Here is a 23,103-nt window from a genome sequence, read left to right as displayed (position 1 = left end):
GCTGTGCTGTCACCAAGGACATTCCCGTCTTTTTATTACCCCTCTGTCTAGGCTTTTTGTGTCTATCCCCTGACCACCCTCTCACTACCCGTTGGTTCTCTTCTCTATCTTATTTCATTTTTGCATGTATTTTCTTTTCACTCATTTTCATTAGCCAAGCTTTTGTCTTTCTCTTTGGGTTTTTGGGTTTCTGGGTTTTGTTCTCTGAGAGAAAAATAGTCTGTTTTCCTCTGTTTCATCTCTGTTTTTTCCCCCAAAGGAAATAATAAAGGTTTCTAGTAGTTACATATTTGGTGTTTCTTTGTTCATCAAGCTTTACCATTCTGTTTAAATCAAAAAGCTTCAAAGAGTTGCTTTATGGGTGTAATGGATCTGAGAGAAAAGGTGTTAAAACAAAACCACCTTCAATTCAAAGCTGTTTCCCTTTTTTTTTCAACCCATTGTTTTTATATATATATATATATATTGATATGATTGCTGTTTATGATCCAGAAATCATTGAATGAAGATATGGTGAGTGAGAATAACAAGAAGTTTTGTACTGATTGCAAAACCACAAAGACACCTCTTTGGAGAGGTGGCCCTGCTGGCCCCAAGGTATGATTTTCACTTTCCATTTTCATAAAAAAAAATCTTCTCTTTCTGAAGTTTGGGTTGGCTTTTCTTTTAGTATCATAGCTATGATTCCTCTTGTAAAGCTCACAACTTTTTCATAGTTTCTTTTTGTTTGATGAATCTTTGTCTCTTCTGATCGCTTAAAATCTTAAAGAACTCGTTTGTATTTTGGTTAATAATCAATTAATCATCGCCAATCTGTAATTTTGCTTTGCTGAAGGTTTTTCACTTGTTTGTCAATGAATTCAACTGATCCTGGCTTATGGTTGATGGTTTTTTTTGGGGGGGTTGGGTGGGGGGGTAATTTCAGTCGCTGTGCAATGCATGTGGGATCAGGTATAGGAAAAAAAGAAGAGCAATGTTGGGTTTGAACAAGGGATCAGAGAAGAAGAAAGAGAGATCACATTCGTCATCAAGCACCATCACAACCAGCTCTGCTTCTATTGCTGCAACAAATAATGTTGGTGATGATAAGAAGCCCAGTGGCAAATTTAATGGGTTAAGTGAGACTGTGAAGATGAGATTATTTGCTTTAGGCAGTGAAGTTTTGTTGCAAAGATCATCATCATCATTATCTGGGGTGGTGAAGAAGCAAAGGTGTCAAAGGAGAAGGAAGTTGGGAGAGGAAGAACAAGCTGCTTTTTCTTTGATGGCATTGTCTTGTGGCTCAGTTTTTGCTTGAAAGGAGGGACAGAGACAAGAAACCAAAAATGGGGGTTTCAAAAAAAAAAAAACTCTAACCCACACAACTGCTTTTTTTTTTTTTTTTTTCAGTTTTGCCTTTGTTTCTTTGTACTGAAATGAAAATACCCTTGTTCTCTACTACTGGTCTGTTCTTTTTTTCCTTTGGAGAATTGAGGGGAAACATGATAAAAAAGGAAGTCAAAGAAAAGTAATGTTGTTGATGATGGATTGATGGTACCTTAATCATATTGTATATAGTAGTTTTCGAATCAATGAACAGTGAAAATTTTCTCTTGTAAGTAGGATTTGCAGCCATTTAGTACCAACTACTATACGTTATCCAAGCAATTTTACTGTATTTGTTTCTGAATGATGATTCAAGCAAATAGATTCTTGTGGGCAAATCTGTTAAAAGCCCTTTTTGGTGATTGGGTGGGACTGGGGAGAATGGACTTGGGCTGTGTTTGTGACCTCACGCCGGCCTGCAAATGGAGGATTCAGCTGAGATATTTGAGGCCATTGTTAACTATACACAACGAGACTTGACAATGGCTCTCTGAAGTCAGCAATGGATTGGAGCAGATGCTGGAGGCATGATGTGGTCTGTCCTTATGGGCTTGGATTGGTTCTCATGATTCAACAACGAAAAAACATCACTAAACCCAAGACTTTTCACTGTCATTTTGATTACTGGATTGATTGATTCTTGCAAGCTAGAACAATTCCAGGCCCAATATCATCAAAATGTGACCAAAACGAACTACCGTTTGCTAGATAAGACGAGAGGAAAAATGGGTTTCATTCAGTCACTGTCCAACTCTTACAGTTGAAATTAGAACCATTGAAATTGAACAATTTCAGGGACATAAGAATATCTTCCAAGCTGGACTTCTTTAAATTCTTTTTATGATATAAGAATATCTTCCAAGCTGGATTTCTTTATATTCTTTTTATTTAATCAAAGATTTCTTTATAATCTCATGGAAGAATATCTTCCAAGCTGGATTTCTTTATATTCTTTTTATTTAATCAAAGATTTCTTTATAATCTCATGGGCAAAGGATGTGAGAGTTTGAATTGAAAGTTCAAATTGGGACAAGACAAACGAATGATAACTAGAATTTTAGAGTTACCCACACACAAAGACAATACAATATGTTGTCTTTTTACATAATGTATGGCTTATTACATTGCTACAACTTAAAGAAGAATTCCAATTTCTTAAGCAAAGAAAAGCTTGTTGGGTTTGTTTTTGACAATGGCCAATGTCAAAGAGTGTAGTTACGGCTCCTAAAGCTATTGACTTGCCTTACTGTCTCAAGTAAATATTATATTATGTCATACTTCATAATTCAGACATGATCCTTTCTTTCAGGTACCAAATTTTCATTAGCTAACCTTCATCACAAGCTCACCTAAATATTAATCACACATATTATTGTCTTTTTTTTTTCTTTTATTTAATTTACATTTTAAGAACCTAGGTTAGTTATCTAGTTTAATTCAACAAAAATTTTGGCTTGAATTATTTGTACTTGTATGCTATTATATTATAAGGGTGAGAAAAAAAATAAAAAAAAATAAAAAATTGATTCGAAATTATAGTGTTCGATTTGATTTAGATTAATTTTTTTATTCGATTTGGATTAAATTCGATATTAAATTAAATATTAGATATGAATCAAAAAATCAAAAATAAAAAAAATTCAAATTGAGTTATATGTTTTTATTAATTTTTATATATTTTTAAATTTTTATAAAATAAAAATAATAATTTTATAGTAAAATCTATTTAAATATATGACAATTTTATATTAAAATAATATATAAAAAATAAAAAATTAATTTTAAAAATCAATAATTCAAATCAAATCGAATTAAATCATATAAAAATTCAATTTGAATTCAAATAAAACTTTTCAAAAATTTATAATATTATACAATATTTTAAAAAAATTAAATTAAATCAAATCTAATTTTATCCAAACCAAATTGCTTTCACTCCTATTATATTTTCATTGTATTTTGTATTTACCCAGATTAGAGGGAAAAAAAATGAAGTCAAATTATGACCCGAGACGTGCGGATCGGGCAAATGCACTGAATCCGAAAGGATGGGGGTTAACTGAAAGCCTACTCCACCATTCCACATGGCTCATCTCTTTTCTCTCTCTTCCAGAAAAAGCTGAAAAACGAAATTGAAAATCTCTTTCTATAAATATAAACTACATGCGGTTGAACCATTTCACAAACACGTAATGCGCTTTTCTCCACTTTGGGAATCACTGCTAACACAAGGCACGTCTCTCTCTCTCTCTCTCTCTCTCTCTCTATGTTTGTTTGGTTGCTGAGAAATGGGAAGAAACTTAAGAGGAAGGTTTTGATATTATTATGTTTATGTTAATTTCTTGATTTGAAAATGGAGAGAAAGTAAAAGAAAGGCAAAATTCAACTTGGGAGAACGTTGTTTTGATTTAAAGTTTTAAACTTGCTTTTGAATGGATAACCAAAGGAGAAAAATCTTTGATTTTGAATTCAAATTTTAGTTTTTTGCTTTGGGTTTCTTTCTTTTTATTTGAACATTGAAACCAGATGGAGCATTAATTTTTTTTTCTTTTGTGAATCCATGACAGTTTGATTCATTTCTTTTTAACTGTCAATGAGCTTGATTCTTTGTTTTGTTATTTGATTAAATATGTAGTCCTTGTTTTGTTGGAGTCAAGTTAACAGTTTGCTATTAATTGTGATATTGATATCAAATAAACAAACTGCTTTTGTTTTTCATCATTGTGGTTCAGTTTTCGGTGTAAAAATTGACTTTAACGATGCAACTTTTAAGTTTTCTTGTGATTAGTTTGATACAACGGTAGGATTAAAGTTCATCCCTTGAAGGCTTGTTCAATAGTTTTCAATGATGTGTAATCTGTAAACTTCTCCATTGAAACTTGTTTGAAGATGGGTTTGTTGCAAATTGTTTCTTTGCTTCTGGTTTGTCTGATTTGGTCAGAATCATAGTTCTACTTGGTATTTCATATTTTGGGTCTTTGTTTAATTAATATTAGTAGGAATCTTTAGTTTGGAGTCTTGTGCAAGAATGGGAATACGCATGGAAAATTGTCCCCACTGTAGGCAGGAGGTAGTAGTAGTAGTACTGTCTTTTCTCCAAAACAGAATGAGCTACATTCATGAATTTAAATCTCTTTATGGTTTTAATTGAGGTATGATATTGTTGATATTTTTTTTTTCTGTTTTATTATGTTAATAATTCATACATTCTTGATTTTCAGGTTGAAGCCAACTGTTTGTCTGATGTGGCATAATTCAACTGTTGGAATCTTTCCCTCTTGTAGATCAAGTTCAGATGAGATCTGTTGCCATTTGCTTTTCAATGTTACAAGCCCCCAGAGGCAGAACTTATGGTTTACCTAATTTTTGTCGGGAAGGCTTCCACAATTTAAGTGGGAGTCGTGTAAATGGTTCAAGCTTCAAGCTGCTTGCTTCCAAAACCTTTGGGTTTGAAGGAGGTTACAGTAGGAGATGGACTAGAAGGCCTATGACATCAAAAACAGGAGGAAACAAGACTAACCAGACTGCTAAACCAAGTAACCTTGTGCAAAAAAATTTAAATGAAAAGGTTTCAACAAGCACTGCATTGAATTTAAACAAAACAGAAATAAGTGAAAGTCAACAGCTTCAGTACTGTGGTATTCAACAGATGATTGCAGAGAACAAAGACTTAACCGACCTTGTGACATTTATCATTTATGACACTGAGACTTCAGGTCTTAGCAGAAAAGATGACCGAATCATTGAGATAGCTCTTCAAGATCTGTCAGGAGGTGAAAACAGCACATTCCAAACATTGGTTAATCCTGGATGCTATGTTGCAAATTCACATGTCCACGGGATCACAACCAACATGGTCTGTCGACCTGATGTTCCAAGGTACACTTTTTCTTATTGGTCGTTATTTTCTTGGGTTTCTTCCGCTAGTTATGAAGTCAAAACGAGAAATTCAGTCTAATAGGTGGTCTCTGTGGTTAAATTTGAAAACTTTCCCCCCATTTATTGCTGGATATGTTGTGCTTATAGGTTATGGTATGGACCTTTTGTAGGATGGAGGAACTAATACCAATCCTGCTGCAGTTTGTTAAAAGCCGTCAGAAACCCAGGGGTTATGTGTTGTGGGGTGCTCACAATAGTTTTGCTTTTGATTTACCATTTTTGATCAATGAATTTAGCCGTTGCTCTTATGAGATTCCTTCGAATTGGTTGTTCATGGACACGCTTTCTCTCGCACGTGAATTGATGAAGTCTGGAGGTCACTCTCTGCCCCTCCCTCTTTCATTAACATGGTTTATTTCTAAGTTAAAGGCTTGACATTCAATTTATCCACAGGATCAAATCTCCCTTCAGGAACATCCTTACAAGCACTTCGAGAGCACTACAAAATTCCATTAGTTGGTTCAGCTCACAGAGCCATGTCTGATGTAAGAACCTTAGCAATGATTCTACAGATGTTGACATTCGACTTGAAACTCTCACTTCCAAACCTTGTGGGAAGATCTTCCACGGCCTTGGAATATATCAACAATAAAAGGAAAAAAAATTCAGGCTAGTTTCAAGTTGCATCTTTTATCTTTGCTTAATTATTTGTTGTAATCCTTAATCTATCCATTCTTACCAATAAAATGCTAGGTGCCATTTTTCATTCAATCACCATATGTCTCTTGTATCAATAACTTCCCAAGAAGAATGAAAACATCTTTTAATTTTTTTAGAAATTGACAACTTTTTCAGGCTTGTTTAGTTCGACCACTATATGTTTATCCTTGTGACTTTAGTTTCTGTTCTCTAAACTGCTAGCACCAAACAAAGGTTTGATTTGTTTTGTTCACTAGAAAACAAAAATTGTAGTATAAACAAATCGAATATGGACAAATGAATGTATGTATATGATTTATTCGTTTATTTTTAAAAGTGTTTAGGTATGATTCATGTTCGGTAAGAAAATTGCTTTGTTCATTTGAATGCGGTTTGTTTAAATAATAAGATATTCATATTTAGTTCAATTAAGTTAAATAAACTCATTTGTTAATATTAAATGAATATATTTACGAATATATATAATCGAACGTATTCATAACCATAACTCAATAAACTTAACAAACTATGGATGGATATAAATGAATTTTAAAATAGAGTTAAGGTAAAAGATAAAAAATAATTTTGTTAATATTATTATAAACGAATAACAAATAAATAATAAATAAATGAGTTTTAAAAGAATTTGTTCACGAATATAAACGAATCACTCAAACTTTTATTCGTGTTCAGTTTATTAAACAAATAAATATAAAAATATTATTCAAAATTATTTGTTAAACTTAACAAACATTTATAAACAAATAAAAACATAATATATTTATGAACAATTTTAAAAAATTTTGCTCGCTTACGCTCCTAATAGTATTGGACAATGCTGTAAGAGAATTGACACCTTTTGTCATTAAGATCACCATGATGATCAAAAAACAAGAGATTTTAGTGCTTGAGAAAACAAAGGTAATAGATTTCCTTTACTTTCAGCCATTTCTCTCAATTCTCGTGGCAACCTTAACATGACAAATTCAAGGGGAAATTTCCGTAGAATGCCAGTCTCGTATATGTTATAACAAATTGAACGTGTCATTTTTTTTTCTCAAATCAAAAGAATTGATACAAGTAAATAGGCAAGAGCCTCATCTCCTCGAATGGGAACCAGCAAGAAAACTCCCATGGAGTCTAAAAGAATCAATGCAGCTCCTTGTTGAAGGAAAAGAATACATTATAAGCTCTATACAGATCTCGGGGCATCCTTTTGCTACTTGAAACCCAGGTCAAACAACCGCCTTTCCCTCCCTTCTCTTTTTCTCCAAAAAACTTAGAAGGACCAAAAAAGGAAAACCATGCTTGCAGATCAAAAGAGTATCTCCTTGAGGATTAGGAGGACCAGCATGACAAAGCACATAATAACAAGCACTGAAGCACACATCACCATCCCTCCTTGTTTCTGTGTTCTCTCCGCCTGCAAGTCCAATCCACACAAGAATGAGAGATAGAGAGGGAGAGAGAGTCCCAGAAAACATGTAATTGTAGATCAATAATGGACAAAGGCCAAAGACCTTCTGTAGCTGTTTGAGGCCTTCTTCGACTGTAGTTGCAACATTCTGAATGTTGTAGTCTATCCGATCAACAATTGTGCCCTGTTTGGAAAGGGAACTGCATTTAATGACTAGGGAAAAGTTTGTAACTTATTACCAAGGCTAGATGGATTCCCACCTGATCAATCACAAGAACCGAGAGATCCTTCATAATCTGAGCAAGCTCATTTACTGACTCCACAACCTACAAAAGTATTTTAATTTATATAAAATTAGTTTGAGACAGCTATGAAAGCAGAATCAGATAAGAGAAATATTATGAGCAGTGCACTTGCCTGTTGGATCTCCCTTTCCCTCTCAATGGTGAATGCCTCGCTTTGTTTTAGCTTTGCCATTTGATGCTCATTAAATACCTAATGACGTAATTTTGAAACATTAGTATCTGATAACAAACTGGAACCAGATAAAATACACAAAACAAAGCCTAATGTTATTATACAAAAGAAAGATAAGGAAGTTGAACTAGGCAAATTTTGGAGCTTCAAGTCTGACAGACAATTGAGCTTCAAGATTCTAAAACGCAATTGGGAGTTCAGAACCCTAAAACTCATGTTACTAAAATGTCTTCCAATTGATCAAACATAATAGAAACATCAAAAGAACTAGGGTTTAAAGAAACCAATATACCATATAATCCAAGTCATCTTCTTCTGCTTTAGATCTATTTCCATTTAGATTCATCTCTAGATCAACTCCATCCTGACCCTACATCAGAAACCAACAATTTAGTTACACCAAAAAAATGCGCAAAAGTGCACCATAAGAGCACAAAAACATAGAAATCGAATCGATTAAGTTTGAAATTGAAAAATTTTGACTATTAGCATGCAAAACTGCAACCATGTTTGATACAATTTTACGTTCTCAAGAAAGAAGTTTCTTTCTATACCTCTTTTTGCTGCCTGAGGCGCTTTAAATAAGTTGATTGTTTCTTCCGAAGCTCCATTGAAAGGTTCTGAAGATCTGTGGCAAGTGACCGCTGCCAAAAAGGAGAAAAACATGAAAAGAAAGAAAGGCAAGTACGAGCACAGTGAAGAGTAGCACCAGAAGTCAGACATTATTATCTTCCCCTCTGCAATGACAGAGGTGTATGGGCTAGAAAAATCAAAGATAACCTGTTATTTCTCCATCACAAGAGAAGGGATGAAGGAAAGGGAGCATACATGCCAAGAATAGATGAATTCTATGAGGAAAAGTCTTTTAGCCTCAAAAACAAATGGTGAGAGAGAGGGAGCACACTAGACACTGTTTCATGTTTGTCTCATCCTCTCCCAAAATGTCATCTTTATAGTTGGAAACTAAAATCTGCTACTTCTAAAATTAGGCCATACAAAAAAGAATGTGACAGGCAACCATCTTGCCTAAATGATTTAGATTTTGTGACTTGATCATAGAGCTGCAGAAGTGAATTTGATGGCCGCTAAGTCTCACCTGAACATTTTTTCTGACATTTGAATCCTCAGAAGGTCCAGCGGCAGAGAGTTTCTGTAATCTCTTCTCCGATTTCTTCAACAGATTAGTTATCTCATGGGTAAGAGCCTCAATATTGCGTTGATCTTCTTTACCATCACCAAATGAAGGCATTAAGGCCTTTGCATGAGCCTTGGCTAACACGGCCATTTTGGTCCGTGCACGTTGCACATTGGCTGCTATTTCTTCAGACACATCCACCCAAGCTGGCGGTAGACCCACTGTAATTGCACCCTTACTGCAATAGGCATATAGTCCCTTATTTTCAAACTACAGAATTTCATGACCATTCAAAAAAAGTAATAGTTGAACTCACAACTAGTTGAAATAGAAAATGAACTTCAGAAGAAAACCAAATAGTAATTTACATCTACATTTCCCTCATTGCAATGCCTTGATCTTCCACCATACTGCATAAACCTATACATAAGCTCTCTTTTGAAATCATTTAAAATGTAACAACAACAACAACAACAACAAATTAAGCCTTACATCCCATAACTTTGACGTCAGCTCTATGGAAGGCCTAAAAAAAAGGAATCATATTATGTTGTAGTTTTGAATCTTTTTGCACCACTCATTTCTATCAAAAACAATCTTTTCATCTCCTTCCAAAATCATTTAAAATGTCTCATAATTCTTGTAAGAATCATTCACTGATCAACTAACAAATTCAACCACATTCATTAGTACGTATCTCTTCGGTGCCAATTCCTCGAAAGATAGTCACTTCGTATAAAAAAATTAACAATTTATTAAACTTTTTCTTAGCCTAAACTACATAATTCAATTTTAGAAAAACCAAATTAGAAAAGGAGACACAAATCACCTCAATAAGCTAAACTAATCACACCTGAACAAATCCACACAATTATTAAAAGAAAAAAAAGCTTTGATCTTGATCTTGACTTCTTGATCTCAATTTAACAAATTAATAGGAAAAGTTAAAACGATCAATGGTAATAGTTGGAAATGTAATATTACCTTGAATTTCCAGGATCCTCCGTATTTAGAGGAGTATAAGAGCGATTTGGATGGAGCAACGAAGAACTAACCATCTCAATCACCGGTCCTCCGCCGGAGCTCGTCGCCACAGCCGCTGACGATGCCGAAGCCGCAGACGAGCTCACCGGAATTCTAACACTCTTCAACGCGTCCCTGTATTTTCTAAATATCAGCGTCCTATTCCTCGTCGCCATAGCTCTAAAAATATAAATCTAAATCTAAATTCAGATTCAGATTCAGATTTAGAATTTAGAGATCTAAAAATTGAGGCTTTCTCATGGCGGAACCGGCAAAAGCAAAAAATGAGGGACGGTCACGTGACCGGAGGTCGGTGATTGGCAGTTAAGGAGGCAGTTGAACTGAAACGAACGGCCGAGTCACGTGCCGGCGAAGCCGAGGATCGTTTTTTGAAAGGAACCACCAAAAAGAAAAAGAATAAAAGGAGAAATGATACGGTGCGCGTGGATTTTTTTTAAAATTTTATTAGGCTCTCAGTTTCCAATTAGAACTTTGGTTAGTGTTTTAATCACTTTTTTAATCTTCAATCAGGACGGGTTCGGTTAGCCAGGATTGATATAGAAAACAACGTAAAAAATATATTAATATTCGTAAATTATTTAAATTTTATTTTATTATTATCAAATCTTGATTATTATTAAATTAAATTTAAATAAATTGAATTTGAATATTTTAAATTTACGTGCTTAATTAAAATTTTAAATTTTAATTATTTTAATTACAAATAATTATTTTATTTTATATATATTAATTTGAATTTAAATTTAAATTTAAATACATAATTAAATTTAAAATCAACTATGATAATCAAAATTATTTTTATTTAATGAATTTAATTAAATAAATTTAAATAATTTAATTTTTATTACAAGTTAAATTTAAATTTAAAAATTAAATTTTAATTAAATTCAAATTAAATTTTAAATAATTAATTTTTAATTAAATTCGAATTTAAATTTTTTAACATATTTAATCGGATTGATTCAACTCGATTATATTTTTAATCTATGAAAATTGCCAGGATCCGGATCCACATATGACGAGTCAAATTGTTCCTTTTATTTATTTTATTTATTTTGAAGAAATAAGAATAATATAAAAGGCCGAGACTTAGCAGATAAAATTTCCTTTTATCGACGAAATTCACCTCCAAAGAGGGACAAAAACAACCAGCTCTGCTTCTTCTATTTCTCGCTCTCACTCTCTTATCAGACCCCAAAGATCTAAGTATCCTCCTCCTCTTTAGTTTCTTGGATTTTTGTTAGTTTAATTTGCTTCACAAATCCAAGATCGGAGCTCCAAAAGATTCGAGTTTTAACGCCGTAAATTAAAAAAGTTTTTTTTCTTTGGATTGACAATTAATTTAAGAAAGAGGGTGATTTAGAAATGGATGCTGATTCATGGAGTGCTCGTCTTTCTTCATCATCTAAGAAATATCAATCAGCTCTTAAATCACGATCTGGTAAGCTTTAAAAATCCCATCTTTTTTTTTTTTTTTTTACTTTCATTTTGGGGTTAAATACATAAATATTTACTTTTGTGTGTGTGTGGTGGAAAATGAAGGCAAAGGAAGTAACTTGACTTAATTGATTACAAGAAGATTAGATTTTTTGAAAGAATTTGTCCTTTTTTATTAGAAAAATGATTTAATGTTTGGGAATGGGTTGAAATGCAGATATGTTTATGAGGTTTTTTATTTTGGGGTTAAATACATAAATATTTACTTTTGCGTGTGTGGTGGAAAGTGAAGGCCAAGGAAGTAACTTGACTTAATTGATTACAAGAAGATTAGATTTTTCCAAAGAATTTGTCCTTTTTTATTAGAAAAATGATTTAATGTTTGGAAATGAGTTGAAAATGCAGATATGTTTATGGGGTTTGAAGAAATAGATGGAGAAGATGATACAAAAGAAGAGTTTCCATGCCCTTTTTGTTCAGAGTATTTCGATATCGTTGGCTTGTGCTGTCACATTGATGATGAGCATCCAATGGAGGCTAAAAATGGGGTAACACTCTTTTTTCTTTTATTTCTTAAAGCCCTTTTTATTTTTATGTATTATAAGCAAGATGGCTATATTGGATTGTTATTTTTAACATAATTGTTCTCTTTGTAATTAAGATTTGTTCAAAGTAGCATAGTTCACTTAACTGAGTTAAGCTTTGAATTCTGATCAGCTGGCTAAAAAGGATTGAAAAGGGGTTGGCTTGTAATGGACCCAAGTTTCAAATTTTAAGCTTTCACAACTCAGAAGCTACTCTTGGGCTGTTTTTTAACTTAATTGAGTCTTGTATGGTTAGACTATTGATGTTTGTCATGTGATTGAAATTTTGAATGAACTAGTTTTGGACTATGAGCTTAAGTTTAACTAACTGGGAAAATTACCTCTAGTGTTGATCTTGCTTACATGTTTGGTATTAATACTTGTCTTGACTTGACAAATAGTAGTTTGATCTGTTATAAGTAAGTTGTTTATTGAATCTAAACTCTGTTTGTGATGGTTATTTTTATTTGCAGGTATGTCCAGTCTGTGCAATGAGGGTGGGAGTTGATATGGTTGCGCATATAACCCTACAACATGGAAATATATTTAAGATATCCTTGTCTATTGAGTTATTTTTTGTGATGAATTGTCTTTGGAATCTCTCTTTAAACTGTATAGAATAAGTTCTTTCTTTTCATGTGCCATGTACCTTGAAAACCATTATTGCAGTCTGCTAAATTCGTAGAATTTGATTGTCATTTCTCTGTTTTACCTGCAAACTTTGTCATCTTTGTTCCTTCTCTTGACTGTTGGGACCATTTTAAAAACATTTAAATCAGCATGCAGGATTACTTCGCTCTTTCCCTCTCCCTCTTTAGTGAAGTAGTAGTTGTAGCATTGCCAGCTTTGTTTTCTAGGCTTCCTTGTATGACTGTTACATCATTCTAAAGACTTGACTTATATATTTTCATTTCCTTAACGAGTGGTCACATGCAGCGCAAGAGGAAATCACGTAAAGGTGGATCTCATTCAACACTTTCTCTTCTGAAGAAAGAGCTGCGAGAAGGAAACCTACAGTCCCTCTTTGGGGGTTCTTCTTGTATAGTGTCTTCATCCAGTTCAGCACCTGATCCGTTGTTGTCTTCTTTTATTTTACCCATGGTTGATGATTTTGTTAGTGTCCAGCCTCACTTTTCTAACGAAACAAGCACAACTAAGAAAAGATCAGACGTGAATAAGTCAGAAAGGTAAGTTTCACTGTGTTTAAAATCTGATTTTTCCTTTTGTCCTCTGTTTGCTTGAGGCAGGTGTTTTTTGAAAGTGCATGGTCTTTTATCTGGTTATTTACTTGCAATCCTAGATAAACTAATGGATCTTGTCATAGGCTTCTTGTCTGTAATGGACATCTCAGATGGTTCAACCCTGTGAAAAGGGCATGCAAATGTGGTTCTATTTCTCTTTTTTGTCTCTCAATGAGAAGCCATCTTTCAAGCCATTTTTTGAGAAGATGGGGCTAATTCAACATTTTACTCTTATTAACATGCAATGACTTTATTTTATACAATGGCATATAAAAATGCCTGTGTTTATTATTAGAACAAGATGTTCAGGATCATATCATGTACTTGGGGATTCAACCCCAAAACTTATATTTTGTTAAAGCAAAACTTAGCAGAGTGATATCTGCGTTGCTGGTCCAAACTATGTCTTTAGTCAAGGACACCATGTCTTGGCATGGCTTTATCTTCTGACATATGAGGTATTTGGGGATGAGACTTGATGCCATTCTTTGAGGAAGGGGATGAGATTCATTTTGGTCGTCTCAGTTTTTGTTTATTTATTTAAATAGTTCACATCAGGCTTTTAGTATTACAACCTTAATCAAAGGAAACCTTCTATGATCACTGTTGAATTTAACTTCTGGGATGAACTTCTACATGGGGATTTTGTGTTTGTCCTACTTATTCTTTTTAGAAGTATATCTTTGCAACAGTGTCTTTTTATTTGTATGGCGAGTTTTAGGCCTTTATCAGCTCTGTCATTCTGATATTTGAGTTTGATGACAGAAATGTGCAGTCATCTCCCCTTTCAGTCAAGGATCAGGAAGAGAAGGCAAAAAGATGTGAGTTTGTTCAAGGGCTGTTCTTGTCCACAATTCTTGATGATATTTTGTGAAGAGGATTCAGCCTTTGCTGCAATTATGGAGCCCAATCCCTCATGGACATTGGGTTCGTGGCGAAGAGCCCCTATGGTTTGTTGCGCTGTTTGTAGTGCATATTTTGATGTAGTAAGCAACTGTTGAATAAGGTGTAGGAATGAATGTAATTTTATGTTGCATGTGGACTTTTGGTTGTTAGGCCTGATCATGATTTCCACTTCATCTTTTAATATTAAAAAGAAGAAAAACAATTTAAATCCAAGAATGGTGTGGTTTTCAAGTTCTTACATTCCAGTCCACACATGGAATGTGGCTGAACTCGTATAGTGCTTTCCTCAACTGGAGATTGCATGCTTTTTCAGCTTTTCGTTCCTGAGAACGAAAATGTTTTTTGAGTATACATGAGCAAAGGGTAATCGTCTACCATGAGACCCAATGTTAGAGATCAATTGCCGCACTGATGGAATCTGTTCATTTGCACTGATGACCCCAGTTTTAGGCCATGATGTCAAATTCATAGTCGTAGTTGATGGAACCTCAACTGCTTGCCTTCTCAAATGGCTAGTTCAAAACAAGTCTTACTTTGAAGTGATGAAGAGCGATTGGCCGGTAACCATTGACCTACCCTCAAAGACAGTTTCATGCAGTGTCCACGGTGGTCATCGGTGCTAGCTGTAGTCTTCTACCATGGCGGTAGCTGCAATCGTTGGTGGCTTTTCTCATTTGAGCCTACTTGTACCTTTTTTTTTTTTTTGGTGTAATACAGAGCAAAAACCCGAGTAGCAGAGGATATGGCATGCCACAGCAGCAGCATCCGCATTGAGGATCATTTTAATCCCAGGAGGTGTGGATCATGAAAGACATTCAAGTCAGGCAGTTGATTGAGACTCCATTTGGCCATCCCAGCTACCTTTGAGCACCTCTTGAATGGCTTCAACAAGATGATAAAATGAATGATTATGCCCGGATCCCTTCTTTAAAATATCTTACAGCGATGTGAGAACGATTTGATTTCAACATTGATAATTTCGTCTCAAACCATGCTAGTCTTGAATTTGGGGCAAATGTGGGCCTACGTTTAGGGCCTCATTTTTCATTCGGGCCCAAATTGGGCCCACGTTAAGCTTCTGAAGTTGGTTGGAATAAGGGTTATTTAGGGTGCATCTCAACTTTTAGTTGTTAGGCATGATCAGGTCCTTATAACAGTAATTTATTTCCAACATAAGAAAGTGACTGAACCCCTATACTCATTTCCTGCAATGGAGATTGCACACTCATCAGTTTTCAAGTTTTCTTATGCTTTTAAGTCTAGTCTTTCTATGTGATTTTATTGGAAAAATGTTAAAACTCTTAGTTATCCAAATTCTATCTTTGATAGCCTTAAATATAAAAAAAAAAAGAATTGTCGTAAAAAGGATAGGACATTTCAGGATGTGAACATAAAGAGCTGAGATTGTTTAGGTTCCACATCAAAGAGTTATTGAGCTTGGCCTTAATGAGTGTTGTCAGCTGCTGCAGCATGATCATCAGGGAACTTGTTGATCTAAAAGAATATTGATGTAATGCAGAAATATTTGAAATTAGAGGACCAGTTATTTAGTTTTTGACTAGTCTAGCAATGAAAAGCTGAGAAGATAACAGAAAATGGCTCTATCCTGCAACCTAGGATGTAAAATTAGTTAATAAGGAACAAAGGCACCTTCTAACTGAAACAACTGTATGTTTGCCCTTTCCAGTGGGAAACAAACTTCCAAAGTAAAACAACAGAAAACCTGATCTTTGACCCTGGTGCATCCAGATTGGTGGAGACACATGTTTTTCTCATTACTATGCTATAGATTCTGAACCCTTTTCCAATATCGTCAAGGCAAAGCTCTTATGGTAAATCAAAACCAAATGCTGCTAATTGCAAATAATCATTTCAATATATCTAAGGCATAAGTGTGGCATGATTTTCACGAAAATTAAGAGAACATGCAAAATTTTTGTCAAAAGCATGATATGATGCATTTTAGTAAGAGTTTAAGCTTCCCTCATTTTGCCTAAAAGGCATAATAACACTAACATGCATATCGGTGGTTATCAAAGTTGTAGCAATAGCAATTCGTTAACTCAGTGTCTGAAAATAGCACATCAAACTTATACTTTACCCATGCCTTTGGACCTAAGTGGTTACGTATAAATGGCTCTCTTCGTTGGTTATCAAAGCTGTAGCATTCACTGTCATACTTCCAATCACAAACTAGATGCAAAATCACAAGGACAAGACATAAACACAATCGGAGGGAGAGACAAGAAAGAGAAAGTAAAGGTAAAACGAGGGGAATTACTAAAGCAGTAAATGTAATCAGTATTCAGTCAGTGCTAGAAAGTTTTGACTTTGCCCAGCCTAAACAATCTATCATGGTGATCAAATGAGAATAGAGCACTTTTTGCGCTCAATGTCAGTGAATTTTAAGTATAAATCACCTTTGAAATGTTTTTTGAAAAAATTTGTTTCTAATTCCTAACCAAAAAAAAGTATGCAGAGCGATACGTTCACTACATCAAAGATTTAAAGACCTAAACTTAGCCACTGCCTGGATCTTGTATCCATGATCCTCTTCACTACATCTTTTACAAAAGAATCGAAACAAGTTAAGCAACAACCTTTCATTAAGCTAGCCTGTCCACCAGCTGCCAGTCTTTCAATATGTGTACAATTTAATGGCGGAGGCACAATGTGAACCTCATTCCTCCTATGCTCAAGCCCACAAGCAGCCAATAAGGTGTGCATCGAACTCGTTGCTATGTCCTTGAAAGTACCGTTGTCTGCATATACATACATAAAAAGCAGTCTAAAAATTTTCCAAAAGCTCAAGAAGGAACTCAATTAATCACTACTACAAATCATTCACAAACATTAATGTGAATAAAAAACCAAAATGAAAGACAGAGTGAACACACTAATGATTTATGCATAAAAGTTGGGCAGTTTAGAAATGTGAAAACTGCAGACTAAAAAGTCTAGACATGAAAATATCCCCTATATAAAGTTTAATTAAAGACAGGGCTTCACTTACCTAAATCAATATCATTGGACAAGGCTTTCAAATGGCTTCTAACCATTCCTTGCAATTGTTCCTTGGCCATAAAAAAATTATCCTCATTTCTAACGGGAAAAGGTGAACCACAACCATCAGGCCCAATGTTTGATCCATTGCTGCACTGATTGAGTTGCTCATTTGAACTGATACCCGCAAGTTCAGGCCACAACGTCAAATTGACGGAATTATTGAATGTTGTGGTAGTTGAATCCTGAACTGCTTGCCTTCTCAAATGGCCCAACCTTGAAGAAAAAAAGTCCCTACTTTGCAGCGAAGAAGAGGGATCATCCTGTAACCTCTCCTCAAACACTGTTTGATGCTGGGTTCCCATATCTTGTGTCCTAGGTTGTTGAACTGTTGTTTCCCTACTCCGATCAATGTGAGAGTTTACAAAATCAATGCCCATATTGGCAGTTGATATCCCATCAGTTCTCCCAGCCATAAGATTCATCCTGTTGATTGAACGGAGATTTTGAATCTGGCGGTGTAACCATCGTCTTCCTGTCAGAGTTGGAGCTCCCACTCCAGATATTGGAGAAACGGCTGGAATATCTACAACAGGAAATCTAGGAGATGAAAGACCCACAAAACCAGAATGTAACGGCGTACGAGGGGAAGGCACTACGATGGAGTCTAAACTTTCTCCTAAATTTACAATGGGTGACAATCTATTGTACAAACTGTTTATTGTCCTTTGATCCGGCAAAGAATCTTGAACTTGGGAACTAGGGGACCCAAGAGCAACCGGCCTGCAACCATCACAGTACCAATTACCTTCAGGCACTTCCCGCCCAAGACCAACACAATAGGTGTGAGCTGATGAATCACAAAGATCACATAGTAACATGAGTTCATCATCCCCACCTTGGTGGCATTCAGAACAAATCACATTCTCATATGGATCAAGATAGCTTCTGAGTTCTTCCTCAGATGGTTGGTAGACCTGCATACAACAAATATACCCATTTCAAACCATAAATTAAGATATAAAGCGAGGAAAATGAAAACCATTACAGAAAAATATTATGAGGAGAAATATAACATACCTGATCACGCTTGGGGACTTGAATCACCACATCTCTCAAATCAGCTCCTGCTGTTGATCTTGCAGGCTTACTGATTGTTTCAAACCTTTGCTTGCATATAGGGCAACGAGATTCCACTTTTGACCACTCCATAATGCAGGTGAAACAAAAATAATGACTGCAACAGTTTAGTGTGCCCCTCAATCTTCGCTTATCTTCCTCAGAGAGACAAATGCCACAAACCGGCTTCATTACTTCAGCTTTTGTTTCCTCTACCTTCTCCTTACCTTTTCTTCCAGGAGGTTTCTTATGCTGGCCTAACTCCTCAACCTCCGGAATTCTCTTTGAGGATGATGAACTCAACAAACTAGCTTTGAAACTTCCACACAATTGGTTGGCTTCTTTCACTTGTTCTCTCTCTTCCTCTGAGATGGTATACTCATAATCAGACGATCCAGACAACACAAAATCTGAATCTGATGGTACAACATATGCCTTCATTCTCCGTCCTGCATTTATTCTGCACTTTTTTCTCACAATTGGAGCATTGTCTATAAAATCCCAATCATCATCATCTTTTTCCTCAACCCTCTTTTTCCTTTTCAACCGACGTTTCTTCCTTCCTCCTTTTCTCAAAGGCTTCTTAGAAACTGCAGACTTCATCTTTTTCCTATGTTTGGAAGGACCCCTTTTCTGCAAACCTTGCTTGCTAACTTTCATATTATTTTTCTTCTTTTCAATTGTCAATTCCTCTTCCTCATCCAAACAATCTTCTTCATCCAGAGTGAATTCCTCATCATCATCTTCATCCTCTTCTTCCTCCTCATAATCCTCATCTTCCTCTTCTTCATCTGATACACTTTTCCGCTTTCGTGATTTTCTATCCACAATCTTCCTGTTCCTTGCTGAAGACATCCTCTTAGCTTTCGACCTAACAACCTTTCTCACCTCTTTCACTTCCTCCTCATCCTCGTCATCAACAAAACTCCCAAAACCCTCTTCCGATGCACATTCATCTAACGAAGAACAATAATCTTCCGCATCATCATCAGATTCTTCATTTCCCTCCTCCGAAACCACATAATCTTCATCTGAATCATCGGAACCCTCACCTTTGGATCTAACCCTTTTTTTTAAATTGCTTCTATGACCAACCTTCGCTCCTCTTACCATCTGTTCTTGCACCCAAAATGAAAAAGAAAACACCCAACCATTAATCCCTATTCAACCAAATGAATATCAATCTTCTTTGATTCACAAAAAACCATTATCAAATCCAAATAAATTCAAAGATTCTACAATTCATTTGTTTCTTCCTTAGGCTTTTCTCAAATTGGATAGGAAAATTAAATACAAATCTTTTCAGAAAAAAAAAACAAAAACTACCATTTTTACCTATTATTTATCATCATCGATCTTTATTACCATACAAAACAAGAAAACAACGAAAACCCAGATCACAAAAACAAACATACTAAGGTTTCCATTGGCCAAATTTATAAAATTTTACCAAAAACCAGAACAAAAAACAAATTTTTACCGTTAGCCTTTCTTAAAGTTTAAAAAAAAAAATTTCCTAAAAAAAAAAAAAAAGACCTTTACCATTCAAATCAGGATTCCTAGAGCATTAAATCAAAGAAAATTCAATAAATTTATCACTCATAAATATATAAACATCTTGTTTTTCATTAAAATTAAACCCAAAAAAAAGCATTCAAATATCCATAAAAATAAAACGAAAGAGAGAATCTAGAGAGAGAAAATGATTACCTGGAAAGAGGAAGACAGAACAGAAAACAAAGAAAAATGTGTTTTTTTTTCTTTGGTTTTTGCAATGTCTGATAATAATTTTCCGCTGTAGCGTTTTCCTTGTTATGTTTATATAGAAACAGAGAAATTTTTGTTTTTACGTTCTAATTTTTTCTTCTTTTTTCTTTTTTTTTTTTTGTATTAAAATGAAATGTTAAATATGAACGTTGATAAATAATTATGGCCTACGCAACTTCGCGTCCTCATCGCGGAGAGTAAGAAAGTACGTAAATACCCTTGATCTCTGTGGAGCAGTTTAACCGTAATTTTTGACTTGGGCTTCGATTGAGTACGTTAGCGCCGTATGGCTTGTGATGGACACCCAAATAGGCACAACTACAATTTCTTTTTTTTTTTTTTAATTTTTATTTTGGATAAGGATAAATCCATCACTATTTATTTGAATGATTCAAATTTATCACTTTATCTTTCAATTCTTATAATTTAATTCCTATATTTTTTTTTCTGAGTTAATTTATTATTATACTTCTAATTTTAAATTTTATTTTAATCAAAATGTAATTAAAAAATATTTTACAACATTTAAGTATTACCAAGTTTCATTTTAATATTCAAATTTGAGTAATAATTTACTTGAACTATTCAAAATCATCAAACAATGTTCCGCTACAAAATAATTATCTAATTATCTGTATAATTGATTAATAATAATTTAAATTTAGTTTGATTATTAATGAATCAAATTCAATCTAAATAACTTATAAAAAACACATTTCATTCAAGTTTTTAAGTGTTTCATTAAATTATTAAATTAAATTATTTATTGTGAAATTATCATCTTATTACAATTTATCTATCCTAGTGTCCAATGATCAACAAGATGGAGTGACATGGTAACTTTGATTTCTTATTACCTTTACACGTATTAAAAATCCCGTCATATATTTTCTTTTCTTTTTTTTTTTTTTTTTTGTATGGACAAGTTGAAAAGGTTTTTTTTAGCCATATTGCAAGGACATTACTTTCTAATTGTTTAATAAATTTAGGTACAACTTTAATTATTTTATTATAAAATTTTAAGTGAAATTATTAAGATGTCATAGCAATAGTATTGATAGAAGAGTGAGGAATGAGAAGGACAAAAATATAAAAAATATTATATTTAGTGATTTTTATATTATATTTTATATAAAAATTACATAAAATAATTTATATCAATATGAGTATATAAAATTTTTTTATTTTATTAAATTTATATATAATTATTTTTAAAATTTTAAATCATATTATTTTAATATTTTATATTTAATATATTCATATCATATTTATTTACATTGACAGATAATAAATATTTCTCAAAATGGAAACCTTCGTTAGTATTAAACAGTAAAGATTAAGTAGTGAATCATAATTTGACTTTTCAAAGATTTGTCCAATCGACCAATCGAAGGGAAGATGTTGTGCAATTACCGGAGTACCCTTTCCCTTGGCAAAATATAAAGGCAGGCCGTTGACCCAACAAATGATAGCGTGCGGTGGCATATAGTTAACGATAGACGAGAGACACGTGTACGGTAGATAAGAAGACCCTAAGTCGGATTATTAAATGTAGATCGGCGGATCTGCCCCTCGATATGGTGTATCTCATAGATTAGCATGTGATGGCCCACGGTATAATTGCAGCTTCCGAGGCAAAATTAAGGAGTTGCAAATATTGTTTGAGTTATTTTAAAAATAAAATACTTTAATAATTTATTAATGTGGCGTTAAAAATAAAATTGATAATTTAAAATATGATATAAATAAAATATAAAAATAATATAATTTAAAATTTTAATAGTAATAATATATAAATTTAATAAAATTAAATATATATTTTATATTTTTTTAATTGATATGAATTATAATATGTAATTTTTATATAAAATATAATATAAATATATAAATTTTAATTTTTGACGCTTAACTATCGAATCTAAATAAAAACATCAAACATGAAATCATGAAAGAAAGAAGGAATATCCTTTATCCAATACGTCTCTTCATTGATACCCAATCCATGTTTAGCTAATTTATGTGCTGCAACATTTCCATTTCGATTTATATGCATTAAAGAGCAGGTATGGAAGCGTCTCATCTTGCTTCTTGCCTCATATATAATAGGTCCAATGAGAGAAAAATCTTGTTCCCAAGATTAGAAATTTTTTAAAGTATCTCCTTCGATTATCACTGTTTCATGTGCAGAATCCATTGTCTCTCTTTTTCTGTTCACTGATCATTAAAGTTTAATTTGTTTGATTAAATATATAGGATATGGGGATAATAATAAAATAATAAAAAAGGACAAAAAAAAAATTAAAAAAAAAAAGAACAAGCAAAAGGAGGATTTTGGATAGACAATTGCATATTTGGTTGGCCAGAACATTGAATTTCCAATCATATTTTGTAAACATGATTGCTTAGTGGAAAATATATGGTGCAGTTGGTGGTGAGTGTTGACAGAGATTTTCCATTTTTAGAGCACAATTTGTACTCCTTCCTACTTCTTTTTGATTGTGTCAAGCTGCCCTGTTTATGGGGTCCTACCAATATGATTATCTTGTATAGAAAATCCATCGTATTTACTTTTGGGGGCCATAATATTTTTATTTACTAGTTATCCAGAAACCCATTTTTTTCATTATTCAAGATGATGAAAATTATACTGATTGTTTATGTATTTTTATATTTCTTATGTTATATTCAAAAATACCATGATGAAGATCATGAGTTTTTTTTTTCTTTTCAGTAATTTTCACCCAATACTAAAAGATCTTAGAACTACTAACAACAAAAGTTTTTTCTTTTTAAAAAAGAAAAGAAAATGTAAAAGCAATAAGGAAAGAAAGGTAGATAAACGGGGCTCTTAGTCAATTCCAGTGCATCCTTTTTATTTCAGCTTTCTATTAAAAAAAAAAAACTCATTTTGTTTATGTGAATATGTTGATTTCTGAAATCTTAATGGCCCATTTTTCTGTTGAAAAAGGTAAAACTTTTACCAACCCAAATATTTAAACACCAAGGGGTTTGTCTTTATTGCAAAAGATA

The 23,103-nt window shown here is 33.5% G+C and overlaps 5 protein-coding genes across 10 annotated transcripts; 3 read left to right on the top strand and 2 right to left on the bottom strand.

Annotated features, from left to right (window-relative positions):
- The first annotated feature begins 208 nt into the window (after nt 1-208).
- Nucleotides 209-1,432, top strand: LOC111277956 (GATA transcription factor 15-like). The gene is made up of 3 exons (XM_022864399.2): nt 209-384; nt 493-597; nt 926-1,432. Exons 1-3 carry the CDS (start codon nt 358-360, stop codon nt 1,295-1,297), a joined length of 504 nt encoding a protein of 167 aa, XP_022720134.1. The 5' UTR covers nt 209-357; the 3' UTR covers nt 1,298-1,432.
- A 2,017-nt stretch (nt 1,433-3,449) lies between these two features.
- DPD1 (Polynucleotidyl transferase, ribonuclease H-like superfamily protein) lies at nt 3,450-6,015 on the top strand. 4 transcript variants are annotated; one of them, XM_089764229.1, is made up of 4 exons: nt 3,450-3,597; nt 4,587-5,244; nt 5,415-5,620; nt 5,698-6,015. In XM_089764229.1, exons 2-4 carry the CDS (start codon nt 4,661-4,663, stop codon nt 5,916-5,918), a joined length of 1,011 nt encoding a protein of 336 aa, XP_089620355.1. In that variant the 5' UTR covers nt 3,450-3,597; nt 4,587-4,660; the 3' UTR covers nt 5,919-6,015. The 4 variants fall into 4 exon arrangements, with proteins under 4 accessions (XP_089620355.1, XP_089620354.1, XP_089620357.1 ...); XM_089764231.1 differs by lacking the exon at nt 3,450-3,597 and adding an exon at nt 3,697-4,435; XM_089764230.1 differs by lacking the exon at nt 3,450-3,597 and adding an exon at nt 4,306-4,438.
- An 835-nt stretch (nt 6,016-6,850) lies between these two features.
- On the bottom strand, nt 6,851-10,470 carry LOC111277358 (syntaxin-43-like). Of its 2 annotated transcripts, XM_022863762.2 has the most exons (8): nt 9,957-10,470; nt 8,934-9,210; nt 8,392-8,481; nt 8,130-8,207; nt 7,778-7,855; nt 7,621-7,686; nt 7,464-7,544; nt 6,851-7,366 (listed from the first exon to the last, which is right to left on the bottom strand). In XM_022863762.2, the coding sequence occupies exons 1-8, from the start codon at nt 10,169-10,171 to the stop codon at nt 7,259-7,261; spliced, it is 993 nt and encodes a 330-aa protein (XP_022719497.1). In that variant the 5' UTR covers nt 10,172-10,470; the 3' UTR covers nt 6,851-7,258. The 2 variants fall into 2 exon arrangements, with proteins under 2 accessions (XP_022719497.1, XP_022719496.1); XM_022863761.2 differs by having other exon boundaries at nt 6,851-7,544.
- Nucleotides 10,471-11,087: 617 nt separating this feature from the next.
- On the top strand, nt 11,088-14,400 carry LOC111277357 (protein DEHYDRATION-INDUCED 19 homolog 3-like). The gene is made up of 5 exons (XM_089764226.1): nt 11,088-11,457; nt 11,859-12,001; nt 12,511-12,590; nt 12,970-13,224; nt 14,044-14,400. Exons 1-5 carry the CDS (start codon nt 11,382-11,384, stop codon nt 14,150-14,152), a joined length of 663 nt encoding a protein of 220 aa, XP_089620352.1. The 5' UTR covers nt 11,088-11,381; the 3' UTR covers nt 14,153-14,400.
- A 2,041-nt stretch (nt 14,401-16,441) lies between these two features.
- Nucleotides 16,442-20,198, bottom strand: LOC111277355 (uncharacterized). Of its 2 annotated transcripts, none has more exons than XM_022863754.2 (4): nt 20,017-20,198; nt 18,268-19,466; nt 17,198-18,164; nt 16,442-16,946 (listed from the first exon to the last, which is right to left on the bottom strand). In XM_022863754.2, exons 2-4 carry the CDS (start codon nt 19,417-19,419, stop codon nt 16,690-16,692), a joined length of 2,376 nt encoding a protein of 791 aa, XP_022719489.2. In that variant the 5' UTR covers nt 19,420-19,466; nt 20,017-20,198; the 3' UTR covers nt 16,442-16,689. The 2 variants fall into 2 exon arrangements, with proteins under 2 accessions (XP_022719489.2, XP_022719488.2); XM_022863753.2 differs by having other exon boundaries at nt 18,268-19,419.
- Nucleotides 20,199-23,103: the final 2,905 nt, after the last annotated feature.

The sequence above is a fragment of the Durio zibethinus genome, chromosome 7 (genome assembly GCF_047325235.1).
Source record: "Durio zibethinus cultivar Kanyao isolate XHJ-2024 chromosome 7, ASM4732523v1, whole genome shotgun sequence".
NCBI lineage: Eukaryota > Viridiplantae > Streptophyta > Magnoliopsida > Malvales > Malvaceae > Durio > Durio zibethinus.
Note: the sequence above shows the minus strand (reverse complement) of the source record. Positions and strands in the feature narration are given on the sequence as shown.

Bases quoted from the DNA above. Each gene is read 5' to 3' on its own strand.
- LOC111277357 (XM_089764226.1), top strand. From the start codon at position 11,382: ATGGATGCTGATTCATGGAGTGCTCGTCTTTCTTCATCATCTAAGAAA. The intron at 11,458-11,858 runs GTAAGCTTTAAA...TTGAAAATGCAG, and splicing joins AGCTCTTAAATCACGATCTG to ATATGTTTATGGGGTTTGAA. The intron at 12,591-12,969 runs ATCCTTGTCTAT...GAGTGGTCACAT, and splicing joins CATGGAAATATATTTAAGAT to GCAGCGCAAGAGGAAATCAC.
- LOC111277355 (XM_022863754.2), bottom strand. From the start codon at position 19,419: ATGGTAAGAGGAGCGAAGGTTGGTCATAGAAGCAATTTAAAAAAAAGG. The intron at 18,165-18,267 runs GTATGTTATATT...TGTTGTATGCAG, and splicing joins AAGTCCCCAAGCGTGATCAG to GTCTACCAACCATCTGAGGA. The intron at 16,947-17,197 runs GTAAGTGAAGCC...ATGTATATGCAG, and splicing joins GTCCAATGATATTGATTTAG to ACAACGGTACTTTCAAGGAC.
- LOC111277358 (XM_022863761.2), bottom strand. From the start codon at position 10,171: ATGGCGACGAGGAATAGGACGCTGATATTTAGAAAATACAGGGACGCG. The intron at 8,208-8,391 runs GTATAGAAAGAA...TTTCTGATGTAG, and splicing joins GCCTCAGGCAGCAAAAAGAG to GGTCAGGATGGAGTTGATCT. The intron at 7,856-8,129 runs GTATATTGGTTT...TTACGTCATTAG, and splicing joins AAGATGACTTGGATTATATG to GTATTTAATGAGCATCAAAT.
- LOC111277956 (XM_022864399.2), top strand. From the start codon at position 358: ATGGGTGTAATGGATCTGAGAGAAAAG. The intron at 385-492 runs GTGTTAAAACAA...TTTATGATCCAG, and splicing joins TAATGGATCTGAGAGAAAAG to AAATCATTGAATGAAGATAT. The intron at 598-925 runs GTATGATTTTCA...GGGTAATTTCAG, and splicing joins GTGGCCCTGCTGGCCCCAAG to TCGCTGTGCAATGCATGTGG.
- DPD1 (XM_089764229.1), top strand. From the start codon at position 4,661: ATGAGATCTGTTGCCATTTGCTTTTCAATGTTACAAGCCCCCAGAGGC. The intron at 5,245-5,414 runs GTACACTTTTTC...GACCTTTTGTAG, and splicing joins TGTCGACCTGATGTTCCAAG to GATGGAGGAACTAATACCAA. The intron at 5,621-5,697 runs GTCACTCTCTGC...ATTTATCCACAG, and splicing joins TGAATTGATGAAGTCTGGAG to GATCAAATCTCCCTTCAGGA.